Consider the following 23,394-nt stretch of genomic DNA (forward strand, 5'->3'; position numbering starts at 1 on the left):
TAGCTTCTCAGCTTAGCTGCTTTTAACCATCCAAAAACGTGATTTTGTACAGTTAAAACAGATTTTAAAGAGAAAGGGAGAGGTCAGTGAAGAGCACCGGAGTTGAGCCTTTTGTCATCCAGTGTCTTCAGTAGAGAAAGACATGAAGAAACGATAAAGCCGATAAATGAAAATGAGGTTGATAATTTTCATTCAACATGTAATTAACCGATTTATTGTTTATCGCGACAGGCCTACAAAGGATGCCTGGGCCTGAAAGCAGCCTAACATGCACGTTTAAGCGCTGTGGGTTTTCTCCCACAAGAAGACCTAGGTCCAAACTGGGGACTGAATCCAGGACCTTCATGCTGTGAGGTAACAGTGCTAACCACTAGATCGCTGTGCAACAAACAAGTCCCAAGCAACACTCAGGAGAGAGTGGAAGGACAGTGATTTGCATGTGAGTTCATCCTGCAGAAACACAGCAAATCACTACAGTTTTCAAAGTTTGGAACTCCACACTTTTTATTTTGAATTAAGAAAGCACAGATCAGAAGTGAAATGTCTTCATAATAATAAAAAAGTCTGGTTGTCTTTGTTTTAAGCTACAACTGCCATCCCCTGGAAGAATGGGAACCTTCACCAGCAGTGGCAGCATAAGGTGTGGTTCCATTTCAGGACCTTTATAGAAACCAAGGCAGTTTGCTAGGATAGATGATTACCCTGGACTGTTTTCACCACAGGACCAGCACCAAAACAGACTACCAGGGTAGGTATATTTACCCCACAAACAGAGTATTTTGATATTATTATAAACTTTTAGAGTAGTGGGGAAGCTCTATACTGTTCAGATTAGAGCCAGACCGATATGAACATTTTGGATATCGCTGATACCAATTTTGGGGAGAGGTGAACGCCGATAACCAATATAATGGCTGAAATTTTTTTTTTTTTAGCTTTGTCCACCCCCAAGAATCTAAGAAAACCGAGAGTGGAGCGGGAGTGGGAAAAAAAATCTCAGGTTTTTTCCACTTTGGAGTAAGCTGTTGGGGGAGAATCAGTTTTGTTTGGCGTTTCCTCAAACTTATGAAGCCTTCTGGATGGAGAGTGAAATGTCTCAGCACAAAAAAAAAGAGACACCGTCCAGATGACCTGACTGAACATTGTTGGAATCCCACAGTAGGTTTACAAGTGGTGCACTGGTCATAAAAACAGTCTTCCTAATGTGCATTCACATTTTCTATCCTCCACTATTCACCATAAAGTTATCAAGTGTGATACACAAATATAAATTAAACAAAGAAACATCCTCCCCAGTTCATTGTCTAAACAGTTAGTCACTTATGGGGAAGGTCTAATTGGTACTGACCACAGCAGAGGTGTTTTTTTGTTTGTTTGTTTTTTTGCAGCGAACTAAAGATTTCAGAAAACAATGCCTTTCATGCCTTTTTCACCTTCGGATCCATTTCAAAATTCTCATGTATGTTTTTAAATCACTGAACAGTTCCGCCCCATCCTATCTCACTGATCTTCTGCAGCCATATGTCCCACCGCGCTCTCTGAGGTCAGCAGACCAGATGCTTCTCTCAGTCCCAGAAACCCGTCGTAAGCTCAGAGGTGACAGGGCTTTCTCTGTTGCAGGTCCACGACTGTGGAATGAGTTGCCACTGAGTGTCCGGCAGGCTCCCACACTCTCAGTCTTTAAGTCTCGCTTGAAGACCCACTTCTATTCGCTTGCCTTTAACTCGGTGTGATTTGTTTTGGCCCGGTCTGTTCTCTACTCTGTTGGCCATTTTAGTTAGCTTCTGCTGCTATTTGTATCTGTATTTCTATTTTATGTTTTTCTGTCTGCTGTGCATGTTTGTGTTCTTTTGTACAGCACTTTGGTTGGCCTTGTTGCTGTTTTAAGTGCTATATAAATAAATTGGTATGGTAATTGGTATGGTTTCATTGAGGATGACAAAGATAATGTTACTAACACTGACATATTTTACCTATACGTTACATTTATTTCTCTGGCTAAAGTTTTACACGACAATAGCCTATTCTAGGTTATCTAAACGTTAGGTTGTTAACTTGAGAGGTACGTAGCTAATGACAAGCGGGCTGGACTATTGAAGAGAATTTATTATTGTTTTGTTTTACAGGTCAGTTACAATAAACTTACCAGTCTTAGGACCCACCCTCTTTACAATCTACATACATAATGTAGGTAAAAACATCCCTAATGCATCCATACATTTCTATGCTGATGACACAGTTGTTTATTGTCGAGCTAAAACAGTTGCTAAGGCTTTCCAGCTTCTGAAATCTGCATTTAACATCATCCAGACTGATTTGTTTCACCTCAAACTTGTCCTAAATGCCGAAAAAACCAAAGGGATGCTTTTTTCAAATAGGAAGTTGGTCCCAGCAGTTCTTCCTCCGATTTTATCCTCAAATGGTGTCCCCATTGAGTTTGTTGATTCCTATAAATATTTGGGTATCTTGGTCGACTCACATCTCTCTTTTAAGCTCCATGTGGAAAACTTGGTAAAGAAACTGAAAATTAAACTGGGTTTCTTTTTCAGAAACAGATCCTGTCTAACCCTGAATGCTAGAAAACGCCTTGTATCTGTGACTTTCCTTCCCTCAATTGATTTTGGTGATATTATTTACATGAACGCTCCTACAAGAACCCTGCAGATGTTGGATGCTGTCTATCATGGTGCACTAAGATTCATAACTGGCTGTGATTATCGTACCCACCACTGCACCCTGTATTCATTGGTTAACTGGACATCATTAACTTCACGCAGACTCTCTCACTGGTACATTTTCATCTTTAAATCACTTCTTGGTCTGCTGCCTTCATACATCTCCTCCTACATGTCTCTGCGTGAGTGCAGCTACGGAGTGCGCTCTCAGGACATTATTACCTGCAGTGTTCCCTCAGTGAGGACTGAACTAGGCAAAAGGGCCTTCTCCTACTCCGCTCCTGTTTCCTGGAATATCTTACAAAAAGATTTGAAGCTCTCGACCTTGACCTCTCTAAGTGGCTTTAAGAATCTGTTGGACTCCTGGCAGGGACCAATGCAGACATGTTCCTGTTTTTAGTTTTATACATTTGTCTCGGAATCTAGTAGTTTTTTTGGTTTTGTTACCTTTTTCCTTTTAGCCATCCTATTTGTTAAAAAAAAAAAAAAAACTGTAGTATGAGTTTTTATAACTGCTTATTGTTGTTGCTGTTGTCCATTGTTGTCATCTTTCTTTGTTGAAATCAGGTCTCTCTTGTAAATGAGTCCTCGAGGCTCAATGGGATTTACCTGTATAAATAAAGGTTGATTGATGTTTGGCAAAATACACTTCACAGTATTGATCCATGCTTCATCTGTGCTGAATGTGAAAGTGAAACTTAAGTGAATGGCCAAGACTTTAAAGTAGTATTCATGTGCCCTCTGCTGGATACACTGTACCAAATACAACTGGTTCCAGCATTTTAGGTGTGAAAATTAAAAGTTTTTATATCGGTGCGTAATGGGACAATTATCATTGATACCAATAGGTGTATATATATATATATATATATATATATATATATATATATATATCAGCCTAAATTATTGGCCCCACAGATATATTGGTCGGTCTCTAGTTTAGATTAGTTGGAGTTTCATAGTTCGGCTTCCTTCTTGCTTGTCTGGACAGAGTTTCTACATTTTCAGATGGCTGTAATTTGACAATAAGTCAAAGTCTCACTGCACACAAGAGCCAGATGTTAAGAGGGTTTTAATGAATGTAAAAAAAAAAAAACCTTCAGTGATTGAAGACTGCGCTATGATTCATTACCCTGCACAAAGAGTTTATCTTTACTGACTGATTAAAACTGTGCTGATTGTAAAGTATGTTTAAAACAATAGATGAAACAAATACTTTGGAAAAACCTTGATGTGAGTGCTGAAAATGCACATTTCTTGTCTTTTTCCTGCTGAAAACATTTAAACTGAATCCATCAAAGTGTTATTTAATCTGGTTAAATAAAGAAAATGAATGAAAATGAACAGAAGCTATGAGTTCAGGTTGCCACTAATGTTTGATGCATTTAACAAAATTAGACTTGATCTTTTCTAAACCTTTGCAGAAATGCTTTCATTTCTTAATAAAAGCTTTAGGCAGTGGATGTTGTTCTATTATTTAGAGGCTTTCTGTTGACTTAGAGACCCACATTGTGCATTCCCAGAAATGTGTAAAAGTTGCACCAAATAAGATGCTCATTTAAATGCATCAACCACATTTCTACAAGCTGAAAGGGGAACAGTTCGAAATATTAACTAGATTATCTATCCTAGTCTATTTTAAATGAGATGACAACATATAAGGATGTTTGAAAGTGCAACCCCACCAGCACCAAACAGTACAGTAGAGATCCGATCACCTTGTATCTCGTCTGCTCACGATCGTAGATCTTCTTCAGGGAAACCGTCTGCGAGGCAAAGAAGTTGGCCAGTTTGGCCAGATAGACTCCATTCCTCAAGCCCTCCTCCAGCTCTGTCGTTGGGGGCAACTCCTCATTCAGGCAGGCCTCCATCCATCTGCAGGAGGACATTTAAATGGACTGTACTTATATAGCGCCTTTCTATCTTATTGAGATACTCAAAGTGCTTTACACTACAATCTGTGTCCTCATTTACCCATTCATACAGCACTCTAACAGGAAACAGATGGGGAACATACATTTATTGAGTATCTGCACAGAAACATTCATCTGAAACCTGAACAGAAGCAAAACATTTGTTTTCAGAAGTCCTAGACAACCAGGAGCTCTAGATGGTAAGGGGTGGAGTTACAGCACCCGAAGAGCATCATGGGAATGACTCCAGCTACTACCACACAACATTTTAGACCAATATCTGTAAATGTTGAGCGTTCTAGTACAAGCTACAGCCATATTTGATGTTTGTTAATGTCATATAGCTACATCAGTTGTAGATGTACATCCAAAGACTTTCATTTATATCCGTCCAGTGGTTCAAGAGATATTTTGCTAACAGACAAACAGGGTTGATGCTAAAGTTTTAAGCCAAGCTAAAGCACAATGTGTAGAGCTCAGTCTGTGTTGTGGATGACACTAATCCACTACCATTGTTGCACAGTGTGTGAAAAACTGCCCAAGTTCGAAACCTTTCTTTCATAGTTTTTTAAGATCAGTTGGCCATGGCAGCCATCTTGAATTGAGTTGACTCTGAAATTTATTCTGTTATACACTGCCTGACCAAAAAATAGTTACCACCTGGATTTAACTAAGCAAATAGGTACGAGCTTCCTGTTGGATAATTACTGCATGGGCAATTATCTTTCAGCTGCAACAAGTTATTTAACCCCAACTGGTGCAATGAGCTGCTTCTCATTTCTTAAACAACCATGTTGAAAGACACATCGTGTGGTTGTGGAAAAGATGTCAGTCTGTTTGAGAAGGGTCAAATCACTGGCATCAAGCAGAGAAAATATTTAAGGAGATTGAAGAAACTACTAAAATTGGTTTAAGAACTGTCCAACGCATTATTAAAAACTGGAAGGATAGTGAGGACCCATCGTCTTCAAGGAAGAAATGTGGCCGGAAAAAAATCCTGAATGATCGTGATTGGCGATCACTTAAACGTTTGGTGAAATCAAATGGAAGAACAACAACAGTAACACTCAGGGCTGTTTAATAGTGAAAGTAAGAGCATTTCCACACACACAATGTGAAGGAACTCGAGGGATTGGGACTGAACAGCTGTGTAGCCTTAAGAAAACCACTAATCAGTGAGGCTAACTGGGAAAAAAGGCTTCAATTTGCTAGGGAGCATAAAGATTGGACTCTGGAGCAATGGAAGAAGGTCATGTGGTCTGATGAGTCCAGACTGACCCTGTTCCAGAGTGATGGGCACATCAGGGTAAGAAGAGAGGAAGGTGAAGTGATGCACCCATCATGCCTAGTTCCTAGTAATCAATGTAGGATCTTGGTGAAAAATTAATGCAGCACTGGATGGAAATAGATTGTGAGATTGTAGAAGTTTATAGAAACAATGCCACAGTGAATGCATGCTGTAATCAAAGCTAAAGGCGGTCCAACGAAATATTAGTATGTGACCTTTTTTTGTTTGAAACTTTTTTCTTTGGCCAGGCAGTGTAGATGGACCTGCACCAATTACTTTGTGAGAGCTTCATTCAAATCTATTTAGTGTTTCATGAAATATTTTGCCAATAGTTGACTCCAGCAGTGCTTTAAAGAGTAGGTGTTGGTCAGTTTCAGTTACCAACAAATTATTTCAGCTCATGTACAATCAACGGAGTGTTAGCTAAAGTTGATTAGCTGTAGCAGTCATCTTGAGCGTGAATGAACTCTAAAAGTTAATTAGTTGTAGCCGTCTATCCAACAATTAATTTCCAAGAGTTTCATTAAAACCATCCAAAAGTTTTCCTTTTTTGAGCAGCTGGTATACAGAAGTGGGGCGGATGGACAAAGCTTTTTCCTTAGTTTACCCATGTCCCAGGAGAAATATGACAGTTGGCCCGCATCCGAGGCCAAACGGGGGAGTCAGATTCAGATAAGACACAATTGTTGATTTTCTTCTGGCAGACTGTTTTTTCTCGTCAGCCTTGTTTTTGATACTTTCTCTGGGCTATGTGGAAAAACTGTGCACCCGTCACCATTCATCTCACTGTTTGGGGTGGTCCCTATGGATGCATCCTTCAGCATGCATGAGAATAATATGATTGCATTTGGCTCTCTTCTAGTCAGGAGACTTACTTTATGTAGATGGAAGGATCCGCATCACCCGGCATATGAACACTGGATAAGAAAAGTTATGCGTCTTTCATTTGGAAAATATTAAATACACTGAGGGAATATGTTTTGAGATTTTGGGACACTTGGCAGACATTTATATGTTGTATTGTAAGTATGTCAGTGCCTGTCTGATGTCTTTGTGTCCGTGTAGCTGATCCGGTATGGGAGGAGTAGGGTGGGAGGGAGTTTTGTTGTAGGACAGCACGGTGGCGCAACTGGTAGAGCTGCTGCCTAACAGCAATCAGGTCCCTGGTTCAAATCTCGGGCTGGGGGCCTTTCTGGGTGGAGTTTGCATGTTCTCTCTGTGCATGCGTGGGTTTTCTCCGGGTATTCCAGTTTCCTCCCACAGACCAAAAACATGCATGTTAGACTGATTGGTAACTCTAAATTGTCCCTAGGTGTGAGTGAGAAAGTGAATGGTCGTTTGTCTCATTTGTCTCTGTGTCCCTGTGATGGACTGGAGACCTGTCCAGGGTGTATCCCACCTCTCTGACTGCTGGACATGGGCACCGGTGACCCCCCGTGACCCAAAATGGAAGAAGCAGGTAAAAGATAATGGATGAATGGATGGATTTTGCTGTATGGGTTCTTTTTAGTGTATTTGTCAGTGCCTGTCTGATATCTTCGTGTCTGTGTAGCTGATCCGGTATGGGAGGAGTCGGTTGGGAGGGGATTTTGTTGTATGTTTTATTAAGTGTGTGTGTGCGTTCTGAAAAAAAAAATAAAAAAAAAATAAAAAAGACTTGGATTAAAAAAAAAAAAATCCATCCAAAGGCTCATGAGATCTTTTGCTCATGGTACACGCACACACAAGTTGTCAAAATTATACAATGCCATGAGAGTCAGAGTTGTTGTACCTGACTGGCATTATTAGCTTCATTTGACCCAACACAAGACTGGGCTGGTTGGGTCTTGCAGAAAACTGCTGAGTGTTTTACACATTTAACCTCAAAGCAGATTTCATATGTATTTTCAGTACCAAGACAAAAAACTTTTCCCCTGGCATCATCTCAGGAGTTCACAGCATTCCTCCCGGGAGACATTTCATTTCTCTGAGGTCATGATATGAAGTCACATTCCTGCAGTGTGCCTGAATTATTTCAGGCCGCAAAGGAGACGTAGTGAGCTGTGAGACCAGGACGGTCCGTCCACTGGATTATTCCAAGCTATGACTTTTTAAAGAACTAAGTTCATGAGAGTGAACTTAATATGACGACATGAGGAACTGCTCAAAAACCTGAACATGTGGAGACCAGATTTTAAATCTCTTCACAAAACACCTTTAAATTACATTAAAAATGAACTACTGAGAAACAGCATCAACATGATGATATTGTTGTATATGTGGTTGTCTTCTAAACCCTCCCTGCATCAATGACTCATGTTCTGTGATGTCTGCTGTGCTTCAACAAGCCTGACAAACATCAGCTCCCACACCGAGACCTGGAGGTTTCTCCTGGTTCTGAGGAATCTCTCAGTTTGAGAGCAAAAAGACTGAAGTCAAACTTTTGAAAACAAACTCCTTTCATTTGCTGAAGAAACACTCCTACTCCTCTGCAACCTGAACTAAATCTTCAGTATAATTAAAAGATTCCTGACCCTCCTCTGCAGAGACAAACGGCTGCATAAAGAAACGTCTGACTGGTTTAAACAAAATCAACACTGACCCCTATTTAGGCAATACAGAAAAACTTTCTTCATAAAATAGACAAAAAATAAATACTTTTAAAACCGCTAATAAAACTGAATAACTGAATGAATAAAACACAAGAATATGAGTTTTCAGTCTAACATGCAGACATGATGTATGTAAAACATCTGAAGATCATTTTGCTTTATTGTTCACAATGAAAAGTTTAAATTTCTGAAAGCATTGCATTAAATAATTTAACCCAAACAGATTGGAGAGCAGAGGGAGGATAAGATAAGATAAGATAGAACTTTATTCATGCTGCAGGAAATTGTGCCAGAGTTTCAAAACAAAGGAGGAAACACACAATATATAAAAGAACAGAGGGGTATAAAAACACCAACAGATAAGGTCCAAAACAGGGCAGGATCTGATAAATAATGTTCTTCAGAGTAATATAAACAAAAAAAAAAAAAACAAGGAGGTACCAAATAAATCTGATGCCACCATACACGTTGCATCACCATATACAGGTCCTTCTCAAAAAATTTCATATTGTGATAAAGGTCATTATTTTCCATAATGTAATGATAAAAATTAAACTTTCATAAATTTCAGATTCATTGCACACCAACTGAAATATTTCAGGTCTTTAATTGTTTTAATACTGATGATTATGGCATACAGCTCATGAAAACCCAAAATGCCTGTCCCAAAAAATTATCATATCATGAAAAGTTTCTCTAAACAAGCTATTAACCTAACCATCTGAATCAACGACGTAACTCTAAACAGCTGCAAAAGATTCCTGAGGCTTTTAAAAACTCCCAGCCTTGTTCATTACTCAAAACCGCAATCATGGGAAAGACTGCCGACCTGACTGCTGTCCAGAAGGCCATCATTGACACCCTCAAGCAAGAGGGTAAGACACAGAAAGAAATTGCTGAACGAATAGGCTGTTCCCAGAGTGCTGTATCAAGGCACCTCAGTGGGAAGTCTGTGGGAAGGGGAAAGTGTGGCAGAAAACGCTGCACAACGAGAAGAGGTGACCGGACCCTGAGGAGGATTGTGGAGAAGGGCCGATTCCAGACCTTGGGGGACCTGCGGAAGCAGTGGACTGAGTCTGGAGAAGAAACATCCAGAGCCACCGTGCACAGGCGTGTGCAGGAAATGGGCTACAGGTGCCGCATTCTCCAGGTCAAGCCACCTTTGAACAAGAGACTGCGTCAGAAGCATCTCGCCTGGGACTGCTGCTGAGTGGTCCAAAGTTATGTTCTCTGATTACAGTAAATTTTGCATTTCCTTTGGAAATCAAGGTCCCAGAGTCTGGAGGAAGAGAGGAGACACAGAATTCACATTGCTTGAGGTCCAGTGCCAAGTTTCCACAGTCACTGGGGTGTCATGTCAGCTGCTGGTGTTGGTCCACTGTGTTTTATCAAGGGCAGGGTCAATGCAGCTAGCTATCAGGAGATTTTGGAGCACTTCATGCTTCCATCTGCTGAAAAGCTTTATGGAGATGAAGATTTCATTTTTCAGCACGACCTGGCACCTGCTCACAGTGCCAAAACCACTGGTAAATGGTTTACTGACCATTGTATTACTGTGCTCAATTGGCCTGCCAACTCTCCTGACCTGAACCCCATAGAGAACCTGTGGGATATTGTGAAGAGAAAGTTGAGAGACACAAGACCCAACACTCTGGATGAGCTTAAGGCCGCTATCGAAGCATCCTGGGCCTCCATAACACCTCAGCAGTGCCACAGGCTGATTGTCTCCATGCCACGCCGCATTGAAGCAGTCATTCATGCAAAAGGATTCCCGACCAAGTATTGAGTGCATAACTGAACATGATTATTTGAAGGTTGGCGTTTTTTGTATTAAAAACACTTGTCTTTCATTGGTGGGATGAAATATGCTAATTTTTTGGGACAGGCATTTTGGGTTTTCATGAGCTGTATGCCATAATCATCAGTATTAAAACAATTAAAGACCTGAAATATTTCAGTTGGAGTGCAATGAATCTGAAATATATGAAAGTTTCATTTTTATCATTACATTATGGAAAATAATTACCTTTATCACAATATGCTTATTTTTTGAGAAGGACCTGTAAGTCACATCTATTATGCGTCACTGCTGACAACATGAAAACGTGGGCCGGTGTTGTGCCAAAAATCGATTGTTTGCCAAATGGCGGCCGTGGGAGTGTGCACGGAAGGACTTTAACAAGAATTGAACAAGATTAACACGGAAAGAAATTATTTGTTTGCTCGAAATGATATCAAAGGTGTGTCTCAGTTGAACTTTTCCTGAATAAATGCGCTTTGACGGTCAAATCAGCTGCATTTCAAAATTCGATTTGCGACTGCGGGAGAGTACAGAGGGAGGACTCGCTGTGCATTTCATTTCCAGGAGTTCCAGAGTGAGACGAAGGTGGCTTGGTATGGCAAGCCAAGTGTCTAATTAATAGCCACTTTTACCTATTAATGAGACACTTGTCATACTGCTTGAGGGCCCTCTAGTGACTGAAAATGGTAGTGTTCAATATTTTCCATGTCTGAATGAATGAAATTGTCAGATGCCAGCCAAAAATTGGGTTATAAATATGGGGAAAAAAACATATATTGGTCGCTTCAGTGTACAAGTCGCAGGACTTGCAAATTTATGCAAACAGGTGTGACTTATATGGCAAAAAATACAGTAATTCAATACAAATTACTTTAAACCCGTGTCTCTAATCAGTAGAGGAACAACTTAATTTTCCTAAAAGGAGCAGGGTTTGTAGAAGTCACCTGATCTTTGGAGGTGCTTTCAGTGCGTTGTATCAAACCTGCGTGGTAGCTTTCTGTGCACAACTGTTTGTTGGCTTAAAGAACATTCAGAGGAAATCAGGGGAGAAATCCTGTTATTTCCAAACAGCTTTATAAAACAGCTGTAAAAACTTGATGCAAAGCCTCCATTTCAGTTTCCCATCACTTATATGTTTGTTAAGACACTCGGCCCTTGTACAAAAACAAAATGATTCGTGCAGACCCACTCTTTGGAGGACAAAGAGCAGCTAACCACCAGCTGAAACAACTTCCCTCTCAGGAAGTCGTGGCATGGGGCCTGCAGACAGGCCCGCCATTGAGGCCGAGGTGGCCGACCCGGGGTCTGCTCCACAGAACAAGCCTCCGTTTTCACTCCACACCGGCGCAATGAAAGGCTCCATAAAGACTCCTAAGTAATGGCTCTTTTATCAGGACTACACACGCCCTTTCCAGCTCGGCACAAACACGGTCACACCCTCCACTTAACCAGTGAGAACTGCAGCTATGAATGGGACTTCAGGATGCAGTCTACAGCAAACAAAGCTGCCAAAATAAATGTCAAGTTGTCCTCAAGACTCCGAACAGGCATGTCGACAATTTAAAAAACGCCACAAATATGAATGTAAGGCCTGCAGTCACCGTTCAAATAACATCATTTCATAAAGACCTTCAGTGGAGCCAACTATCTGAAGGTTATTGTCACAAGTCATTCCACGCAAGTTTTAATAATGTGCAGGCATGGTGAGGGAAGAAAACAAACGAGCTTGAAGTTGGAGAGATTTATGAATACTAAATATTGTAAAAACTTAGTAAGAGATCAGAGTTTTACAGTTTAACGGTTCATAAAAACTGTTTACACAGGGCTGGGTGTGAGTGTTCGATGCAAGACGACAACTCACGTGCTCAGAGTCATCCTTATCATGAGCCTAAAAACATAAACACAGCCAGTGTGCCCTGCTGTTCATGGAAGGGATGTTTTACATGTTGGTCCATGTCGGCACAGGCGTGCACACAAACAGACATCTTGTTTTCAGATGCTTCACACTTTCAGGAAGCTGAGTTCAGAGTTCAGCCTCATAGGAAAAGATCAGCTCCTGACAAGCATCTCTCCAGGAAACGACGCTGAACCTTTGTAAGCACACAGGCCCAATCAGCTCCACCGTGGTGCACTGTGAGTCCACACAGATGAAGGAACTGCTCCACAGACGGTGCTTTCCAGCACAGCATCCGTTCAAGGGGGGTTCAGTGTAAACATCTTACCTGTGGTAGACAACTCTTAGAACAACCTCAGTTTGGAAAAACAAAACGTTTAATTTGGACTGATGAAGCTGGTTTAAGACTAAAGAGAGCTGCTGCCATCTTACAACACAACGGTTCAGTTAAACTTTATTTATAAACTTTAACTTTGACGTTCATTTTGCATTAAATGGCTGCAAGCACAGACAGCATGACAAGAGTTGATATGTTTAGAGTGCATGTTTATGTTCTTTGCCCCACTACCAGCTGGGACCTAAGTGGCCCTTGGACATAAAGCTGCCTTGAATAGGCAGCAGCAGCTAGCTGTATCATATCCTGTACAGCTTAGCAGGAATATCAGACTTATTTAAAAACCCCATGTACCCTACAGATAGTGAGTGTAGAACAGCAGTTCCTTCAGGAATCTAAAGGCCTTTCTGGCCAAGAGCTCCACAATACACAATTTATTATGAGGGCACAACAATACAAGTATCTATAACAGCATGAGCCTATCACAGCTTTACACGTATGAGACTGTGCAGAATATTTATACTTGCATGGATGTAATGGGTTTTCATAGATTTGAAAGGGGCAGCACGGTGGCGCAACTGGTAGAGCTGCTGCCTCTCAGCGAGCAGGTCCTTGGTTCAAACCCCGGTCCAGGGGCCTTCTGGGTGGAGTTTGCATGTTCTCTCCGTGCATGCGTGAGTTTTCTCCGGGTGCTCCGGTTTCCTCCCACAGACCAAAAACATGCATGTTAGACTGATTGGTAACTATAAATTGTCCCTAGGTGTGAGAGAGAGAGTGAATGGTTGTTTGTCTTGTTTGTCTCTATGTGTCCCTGTGATGGACTTGCGACCTGTCCAGGGTGTCCCCTGCCCCTCGCACAGTGATTGCTGGACATGGGCACCAGCGACCCCCGTGACACAAAATGGAATAAGCGGATAAAAAATGATGGATGGATAGCTTTGAAAGCCTTGTAACTGTAAACTCCAAGTAATCAAACAGACAGACTGACAAAAAGTGACTATTCTTCAGTACTTCATGCAAAAAGATGCCGTGTTATATTACATAATAAAGATGGCAGGCAAAAACAAAGTGGTTCTCATCTTCAACAGCTTCAGTTCCAAGAGCATGTATAAACACAAGCACCCATCTGTATATACAGTAAGACCACCTGTCACTTTCAATGGATACACAAGGTGCTGAACATTTTATTAATTATAAAGACCTGCTATATTGTTGTTTCAAATATTCAGCAAAAGACTGAGGAAGTCCTCTGGATGGGGTACAAAATGTCTCTCACTTAAAGAAACAGGTCCAGAAGACACAATGTAACCTGTTTTGTTGTCATCTACCTGGAGCTTACAAAACTTTTTCACCAAGTACCTTTCAGGTTCAAGGAGGCTTGTGTACTGTAAACAGTGTTGTAGCTTTTAAATGTTTTCTGTACTTGAGTACCATGCTGTGTGTGTATTGCTGCACAAACGCTGATTTAAAATGCCTAAAAACACATTTTAATCACCAATACCATGAGCATATCAGGCATTACTAAAACCAAGTGACTGCAAAGGTTTATAAAACTGAATGTGCATGAACTATTGAGACATTCTGGAGACTGGAGAGTTATGAGATGACTTCACCTGGGGCTGGGCTGCATTTGAACTAGCCATTAGCTCAACAGTCTGGGCAGAATTGAACTATTTATTTAAACTGAGGTCATTGAAAGAGCAACAGGTCAGATGTTAATCTACATACACAGGTCAGAGCATACTGCTCATTACCTCTCTGCAGAAAGTGTTTAACTATCCCTCTGTTCGATAATAAATAGATAAAATAGGCTTTTTAACATGTTTTTCACTGATCTCATGTGGTAAAACATGGAACCAAACAAACATGTTGAAATGTTCTACAATCAGAATGGGAACATGTGGAGAACATACAATTCTCACATGTGAAACCCCATTTGTATTTTTCCACATTTTTATTCCAAATCCACACAGAAACACGTTTTCCAGATGTCACGTGGACGTTCATCAGGTTTCTCTACAAGAGAACCGACAGACCTCAGGTCGTCTGTGTGTTGGTCTCTCTCAAACGGAGTAGCCTAAATCCTTTCAGGGCCTCAATAGCTATGTTTACATGGACAGAAGTAATCAGATTAAACAGCCATTTGGAATAAAAATGTGTCATGTAAATGCACCATTCAGATTATTATTTTTGTTAATTCAGCGTGATCCTAAATAATTTGAGATCAGAACGAAACGGGTGTTTTTTGCCGATTCATAACACGAACATGCATGTAAACACTTGATCTGTTCATTTTTTTTTCTGATCGTGAAAAACTGACCTGACTGCGCATGTGCGACTTTGTCATTTCCACCTGGCTAATGCTAATAATATTAGCATGTCAGGGAAGTAAAACTGGTCGGTGAGCGACAACATTTCTACCAGAAACTTTGAAAGAGCTGAAAATGATCTGTATCACATGTAGCTCAGTCAGGGAGGGCAGGAACGTCTCCACCATCATTAAAACCTGTCGCGGGTCCATTTTGGGTGTTCAGGTTTGTTTACGTTCATCCAGGAAGTAAACCGGAAGTAGAACTTCTTCTTCTGTGTTTTTTTTAAGGAGAGTTTACCACTCTGCGCATGTCAGTACTTCTGTTCAGAACAAAGCCCGCTGCATGTAAACACTCGTCATGAACGGACTGGGCCCATGTAAATAATACATTTGAATTATTTAATCTGAAAACATTTCAATCTGGTCAAAGGATTTTGTGCATGTAAACATGGCTAATGTTTAGAAGAATTGTGTCACCAACAAAGCAACGATAAAAGTATTCTTGTATTGTATTCTGTATTGTATTATATTGTATTCTTGTAAAAGTATTCTGGGGAGTGGTGGCGCAGAGGTTAGAGAGGTGGGCCTGTGATCCAAAGATCGCCGGTTCACGCCCCGGCCCTGACAACATCAAAAAAAAATTTGTGTGTGGGGTAGGTGAAACACCCACACTTGCCCCCACCCTCATTCGCCCCACTCTGGGCCCATGAGCAAGGCCCTTAACCCCCACCATGTGCTCCCTAAACAGGTCTCTCTTGAAAATGAGTTCTCGTGGCTCAATGAGACTAACCTGTATAAATAAAGGCTAAATGGAAAAAAAAAAAAATTCTCTGTCCTGCAACTTTCAAACAAAGCTAAAAAGGTCACATTATAAACTAAACTTCCATCCATCTATTATCTTCCTCTTGTTCCAAAGTTGGGTCTTGGGGCAGCAGACTGAGCAGGGAGGTTCAGACTAGGGCTAAACAATTACCGGTAATTGCATTTGCGATATCGCGATATGATAAAACAAGATTTTCTAATTGCAAAGGCTGCAATTTGACTGGTCACATGATCTGGTTATGTGACTTGAGTGTGAGCGGAGTGGAGAAGGGAGTGGGAGAAGTCAACACTGCACTTTAACTGGCTGCACAATGGCGTCAGGCTCGACAGAAGCGGACACATTTGAAAGTTTGGTACCAAAGAGGAGCAGCACATCCGTTGTTTGGAATTATTTTGGCTATTAAAAAAAGACGACGCTGCACAACAACATGTATTGTGCAAACCTGCCTTGCTGCTGTTGCTACCTCTTGAGGTAACACCACAAATCTTTATCAACACTTAAAAAACACTTTGAATAATCAAATGAATCCATCACTTCTTTAGAGGTTTAACTTTCACCAAGTGGCATTTCATCATGTATTGACTGTATGTTAACAGGAAGGAATGGACTGAATTTAATCTAGATCTGAACTGGATTGATAATTTGGACTTTCCTTTAAATATTGTCCTGAGATGACTTTTTGTTGATGAAATATAATGTTGGTGCGAAAACAAACTGGAAAAGTAAAAAAACGAAAGTCGTCATTACCAGAAACATGGCTTATCAAAAAACTTTGTGGCTTTGGATAAATCTTGTTTGCTTTGGCACAAACGTCTTGAATTATTAAACTAAACACACCTAGGCCTGTCACGATAACAAATTTTGCTAGGCAATTAATTGTCTCAAAAATAATTGCAATAAACAATAATATTGTTTGAAATTTGTCAATAATTAGAGGCTAATTATCATCTTAATTAAGGAGAAATGTTTGTTAATTTGTTCTGCATGTAGAATAGTACCTTTTTCATTCATTCCTTCATTAATTCAACCTTTATTTATACAGGTTAATCCCACTGAGCCTCGAGGACTCATTTACGAGAGAGACCTGATTTCTTTAACAAAGCGTGATGACAACAGTGGACAACAACGACAACAATAGACAGTCATAAAATAGGCATAGGCATACAAATTTGAGTATTTTTTTTTTTTTTTTTACAAATCAAAACAAAATAGCAACCAAAAGGACAATCAAGAGGAATAGTGGCAAAAAACAGCTAGATTATAAGGCGATTTAGAAAACTAAAAACAGGAACATGTCTGAATTGTTTTTTGCCAGGAACTTAACAGATTTTAAAGCCACTTAGAGAGATCAAGGTCGAGAGCTTCAGATCTTTTTGTAAGATGTTCCAGGAAACAGGAGCGGAGTAGGAGAAGGCCCTTTTGCCTAGTTCAGTCCTCACTGAGGGAACACTGCAGGTAATAATGTCCTGAGAGCGCACGCTGTAGCTGCACTCACACAGAGACATGTAGGAGGAGATGTATGAAGGCAGCAGACCAAGAAGTGATTTAAAGATGACAATGTACCAATGGAAGAGTCTGTGTGAGGTTAATGATGACCAGTTAACCAGTGAATACAGGAAGCAATGATGGGTATGCTAGTTGCAGCCAGGTATGAATCTTACTGCACCATGATAGGCAGCATCCAACCTCTGCAGAATGCCCGCAGGAGTGTTTATATAGATAATGTCACCGTAGTCAATGGAGGGAAGGAAAGTCGCAGTTACAAGGCATTTCCTAGCATTCAGAGTTAGACAGGATCCGTTTCTGAAAAAGAAACCCAGTTTAACTTTCAGTTTCCTTACTAGGTTTTACACGTGAAGCTTATAAGTGAGATGCAAGTCGACCAACATACCCAAATATTTATAAGAATCAGCAAACTCAATGGGGACACCATTTGAGGATAAAATCAGAGGAAGAACTGATGGGACTGGCTTCCTGTTTGGAAAAAACATCCCTTTGGTTTTATCGGCATTTAGGACAAGTTTGAGACGGAACAAATCTGACTGGATGATGTCAAAGGCGGATTGCAAAAGCTGGAGAGCATTAGCAACTGTTTTAGCTCAACAATAAACAACTGTGTCATCAGCATAGAAATGTAAGGATGCATCAGGGATGTTTTGACCTACATTAGCTATGTAGATTGTAAAGAGGGTGGGTCCTAAGACTGAGCCTTGTGGTACACCACTACTGACTGTTGGATAACTGGAGGATATACCATTATGTTGAACACATTGCCTCCGATCTGAAAGATAATTAGAGAACCAACCAATGATATGATCTGAGAAACCAATTTGTGAGAGCTTATGACAAGATGTCATGGTCCACAGTGTCAAAAGCTTTAGGCAGGTCTAAGAGAAGTGCAGCACAACAATCCTTAGCATCCGATGCTTCAACAATGTCGTTATAAACCTTCAATGAAGGTCATTGTGCTGTGTTGTTTCCTGAACCTAGATTGATGGAGAGGTAAAATGTTAAATGAGACCAAAAACTTTTGATTTGAGAGTTTATCAGTTTTTCTAGAACCTTGGCTAAAATGCAGAGTTTTAGAGATTGGTCAATAGTTGTTCAGCAAAGATAGAACAAAGGCTGTTTTCCAAGCATCTGGAATGGAGTTTTGGCTTATGGACAAGTTAAAGATGTGGGACACGAGAATTTCGATGATATGCAGCCAGCCTTAAGAAATAAGGTGGAAATTCATCTGGACCTGCAGATTTTTTAAGAGTCTAGACCTTTTAATAGTTTATTAACCTCACTGACTGAGAACGGGGAAAGAAAAAAGGTGTGATTTACTGAAAATCGACTTGTAGGAGAGATATGGTTTGTAGAAGTTGGACTTTAGGGGTTAGTGGTTGATTTACCATTAGTAACTGTGTCAACAACAACAACAAAAAAAAACTAGAAGCAACAAAATGTTTATTGAAACAGTTCAGGATCTTGTGCTTATTTGGCACAGGAACAGAGTTAAGGAGAAGTTGTGATGGGAGGTCAGATGATTGGGAGCTGCTTGAGAAGATTTGGTCTTCCAGAATCTTTTAGGATTGTTTAGATTTTTGGAGGTCTTCTTGCTGCGGCCCAAAGATGATCTCTCCTGTGCAGGTCAGCTAGCTCAGGAGTAAACCAAGGGCTGTCTCGTCTTTTTATTCTGAACTTGTGGAAAGGAGCATGTTTGTTTACAAAATAAATTGAACTATTATGGAAATAGTTCCAAGCGGTGTTCACATCGTTGGTTAATAGAATACGATGCCAGTCAAAGTGAGATAAATCCCAGATGAACGACTGTTCAAAAAATTGTTTCAAATTCCTTTTTTGAATTAATCTGGGCTTAGGGTATCGAAGTTTAGCATCTCTGAGAGCCGCTATTACACAATAATCACTTAAAATATTGGTAAAAACATCTATACCAGGGAATTTGTGAGGCAAAGGTATTGTGAGGCATTTGTAAGAAATAGGTCCAAGATGAAAGATTTTTCAGGACAGTTATTGTTCCGTCTGGTGGAAGAATCAATGAGTTGGGTCAGATTGAGTGACAGGCAGCATTCCTTGAATTTATCATAGAGGGGGTGGACTTTTCCCAATTGAAATTAAAATCTCCAGCAAGTATAACCTCTTTGAATTGTAGATTAGTTATGAAGTCTATCAGAGAAGACAGAGCCTCAGGTGTTGATGAGGGGCAACGGTAACAACCCACTAGAGATAAAATCTGGCCCCCATTCAAAGTGATGTTTACAGCTAAGGTCTCAAATTGGTTTGGGACTGTTTTGGCTGACACATGAATAGAATCCAGGGTATCTCTGATGTAAATAGCGACCCCACCCCTCCCTTTTCTGACAATCACAGCGATAGATATTAAATCCATCAGTTGCTAGGTCATTATTCAAGACAGATTTGTTTAGCCAGGATTCAGAAATGAAGATTACATCAGCTCCAGAAGAACTGACCAGAATTTTAAAAGTATCAAGTTTTCTCAAAAGACTGTGCGTTTACATGCAGAAAATGAAGTCCTGACATGTATTTAAAATCATTTGGTGCCGGTCAACCACTGGATGGCAGTATAAGACGGAACGGAAAGATGGATAGTAAGGGAGAAAGCAGTGTGTCTCTAAGAAAAATGGGAGGGAAGCCCCTTGACGTGACATGGGCTGTCTCTCTTGGGTTCTCAAAATGGCTGACGCTCTATGTGGTTTGAGCTCTTTAGCATAACATTTTTCACACTAAGCTCTTAATAAATAAATTAAAAAATCAGTAAACACGTTCTCAGTTTCTTTTTGCAAAGAAAAACAACTTTTCACACTAAGGCACGGGTTTCAACTATGAATTTTGGAGCTTCGACAAGACGGAGGTTTTTTCCCCCGAGGTTGGCCTGTTAGCTTAGCTCGTAGCTTAGCTTCTCAGCTTAGATGCTTTTAACGATCCAAAAATGCGATTTCGGACGGTTAAATTTGATTTTAAAGAGAAAAGAGAAAGGGGGGGGGGGGGTCAGTGAAGAACACCGGAGTTGAGCATTTTGTCATCCAGTGTCTTCAGTAGAAAGAGAGAGACGAAGAAACGATAATGCTGATTAATGAAAATGAGGCTGATAAATTTATCATGTGATTAATTGATTTATTGTTTAATGTGACAGGCCTAAACACACCTACCCGATGATGTGCAATGTGATCAGTAACTAAATTTGGTCTAACTGGGCAGTTCTGACAAAGAAAATGTAAAATTCCTGATGTGTTCAAGGACAGCTCCTTTCCATCACGTCGTCACATTATGTAGACACGGGACCCTGAATGGTCCACAGGAGGTTTTGTTTGTTAACAGTTGAGTAAAGTGCCTTAAGCAGCACATGCAAAGCAACACTTTAATCATGATTTGCATACAAACATCCTCAATGGTCTGTAACGCACACAATTTTACACCGTTTTATGTTACAAAGCAGGAAAATGAGAAGTGACGACAGCGCTGCATCAGCAGCTCATGTGTCAACGCAGAGGAAGAAGAAGAAAGCCATGTGTTCCCATAAAACAGCTGGAAAGGTTAATCGTCTGTCTGCGACCAAGGTCCAGAACCAGCCCCATTGTCCTGCTTTTGTTGTTGTTTTTAGATTTCTATGCATAGAGGATACATTTTAATAGAAGTACAGCCCCCACTCCAAAAAAAAAAAAAAAAAAGGGGTTGAAACCAGTCCCTGGGAAATCCCCTCAGTCTAAAGCAGGCTTGGAGGAACGTCTCACAGTTCAAACAGTGATGAAAAACCCCGGGAGAAGAGAGAGCAAGAGAGAGAGAGAGAGAGAGCGCGCGAAGGGGACGGGAACACAAACCAAGATGAACCAGAGCCAAGTTGTCCATTACATGCTTTGTTGCAGCACTGGAATCTGACCTCATGCTGAACACAGCAGCTGGACGTGCACTGTATCCCACCCTCAAAACAGTGTGCTCAAACACCATGACGTGTTTCAACAAGCAGCGTTTACACCTGCCCTCAAGCCAAATGAAGCATTTTAAGGTGAAAATTTAAAGTCTTCCAGCCTTAGTCCGTCCGTGCAAACATAACTGAACATAATGATTTAGTTCTTCACAACAGATCAAACGTTACAAACCAAATATATTTTTTAAACTTTTCAAACCATGAAATGTAAAAAAATAGTGTTTGTTCCAAAAAAAGCTTGTTAAGAGCATTTAGCTCCCTCACTCATTTATCTCAATTACATTTTGATTCAAGGATTTTTAATCAGCTTCCGTTGGGTTTATTTTTAAATATGAGACAGGGTTGTTGGTTTTTTTTTTTTTAGTTGGGGGCAGATAATGGCTGCAGCTTTGAGCCTACTGAAGTGTTTGCTGCAGGTCGCTGAAGAACCTCGTGACATCTGATCTGTTGGTACGAGACAAAACAAGCGGAGCTGAAATGAGTCATGGAGGCCTGCAGGTGAGCCCACATTCACACTGGATGGAGACACCTGAGGACTCATCAGGACTGTCCAGGCCTGGCACTGGACTGACCCTAAGTGGACAGCTGTGTCCTGAGAGTCCACATATGATCAGATCTCAGTTACTTGCTCTATGAGCAAATAAAAACCTGGTCCATCCACGTAAACCATAATTTCCTGATGTTTGAAGAAATCCACGTACATCTGAACTGTTTCAGATTCACCCGAGTCACGTTAACGTTGGGAGTCACAAACATTTACACGAGTTCAGATAGACAATACGAGCAGAGGCAACAATCCTAAAATGAGTCGAGGTGGAGTGTAACTCAGCTGATGAAACTCAAAGCCTCTCCAACAGTCATGTCTCATCAGCTGGCTGTCGACTGCTGATGCAGAGTCTACGTCTGAACAACCACTGCTGCACAACGTGCACCATACTGTACGACAGGATCGCTCTAGAAACTTTTACAATACACTCACAACAAAAGGCTTAATAAAAATAAATGAAACTTTAGAGGCAATTAATGACAAATAATTAAGAAGAGAATCAGTGGATTATCAGCTTTATTAATTAACGTTAGCTTCAACGACTCATTTCAATAATGTTTTTAGGCTCCCTGAAAATATGTCTTCAATATATTTAGTCAAACTGCATCGTCTCAAATTTACCAACTTTTTGCCTTTTCTTGAGAAACAGCGAGAACAATTAAACTTTAAATTATATTAGTGTTCACACTTTTAAAGGTGCCACAACTGCAGGAGACTTACTGACTCAACGAAAATATTCTGTCCCACGTGGCCGCACAGTTTTTAATAAATCACTGCATATTTGTGTAGGACTTGATAAACCACATTCTTAGCGTCGCCTTCCTCTACCAACATCATACCTTGGCAGCTACCCCAATAATTATTATTATATAATTATTATTATTACTTATTAGCGGAGTGATTTTTAGATCGGGACATTCACCTGGGATGTTTTCTGTCAGAGCAGAGTTCCAGCGCACGAGTCAAAATATAACTAGTCCTCTGAGACGACCGGTCCGAGATGCAACAAAAAAATTATTTTGGAGAAAAGAACAGTTTCACATATTTTTGTTGCACATGTTCAAAACATAGCAGCTTGACTGTACATGTCCAAGACTCATGCCTGGCAGTTCAGAACCACTGCAGACACAACAAGACCTTCTGGAGAGAATCTGGAGGCTCCACCATGGACAGTGGTCGCCAACGACTCACAGTCCAGAGAAAGGAAGCAAATGTCAAAATGTTTTAGACCAGGGGTGCCCAATACGTTGACTGCGATCTACTGATCACAAAGGTATTATGGGTAGATCGCATGGCATAAAAAAAATAGATGTCAGTCTATCATCCATCCTCACTATGAAATTTGTCACTTGATTGACATCCAGGTTAGCCAGTCTGAGACCTGACCTTTTCTGACACGTGTGTCATCACCACACATGGACGTACAATTGTGCCAAAAACTAGCAAGCTACCGAGTTGCCTAGCTAGCCTCCAGTTTATTTCTTCTAAACTCAAGAAAATGTATAAAATGAATCGGGGAGCTGGACCAGGTCAGAAGTAAAAAACCTACCATTTCCATACGGAATGGGAGGATGACTTTTTGTTTCACGTCATATTCGAAGTGCGTTTGCCTCATCTTCCTGTCTAACATTGGTATTTCGAAGAAGGGAAATGTGGAACGGCATTTTGACTGCATTATTCAGCTCCACTGTGAGTCAGCCTTTTCCCACATGAAGATTAGGTCCAAATAGCATTCCACCATGACTGATGATCATCTGGAAGTGTG

At 40.6% G+C, this 23,394-nt stretch overlaps 1 protein-coding gene across 1 annotated transcript in view; it reads right to left on the reverse strand.

Moving 5' to 3' along the window:
* iqgap1 (IQ motif containing GTPase activating protein 1) overlaps window positions 1-23,394 on the reverse strand; it is a 104,877-nt gene that overhangs the window by 52,095 nt on the left and 29,388 nt on the right. The window contains exon 3 of the mRNA XM_037692225.1: window positions 4,394-4,550. Coding sequence (XP_037548153.1) covers window positions 4,394-4,550 — 157 coding nt within the window. The remainder of the gene's footprint in view (window positions 1-4,393; window positions 4,551-23,394) is intronic.

This window comes from Nematolebias whitei, chromosome 2 (assembly GCF_014905685.2).
Source record: "Nematolebias whitei isolate Nwh7 chromosome 2, NemWhi1, whole genome shotgun sequence".
NCBI lineage: Eukaryota > Metazoa > Chordata > Actinopteri > Cyprinodontiformes > Rivulidae > Nematolebias > Nematolebias whitei.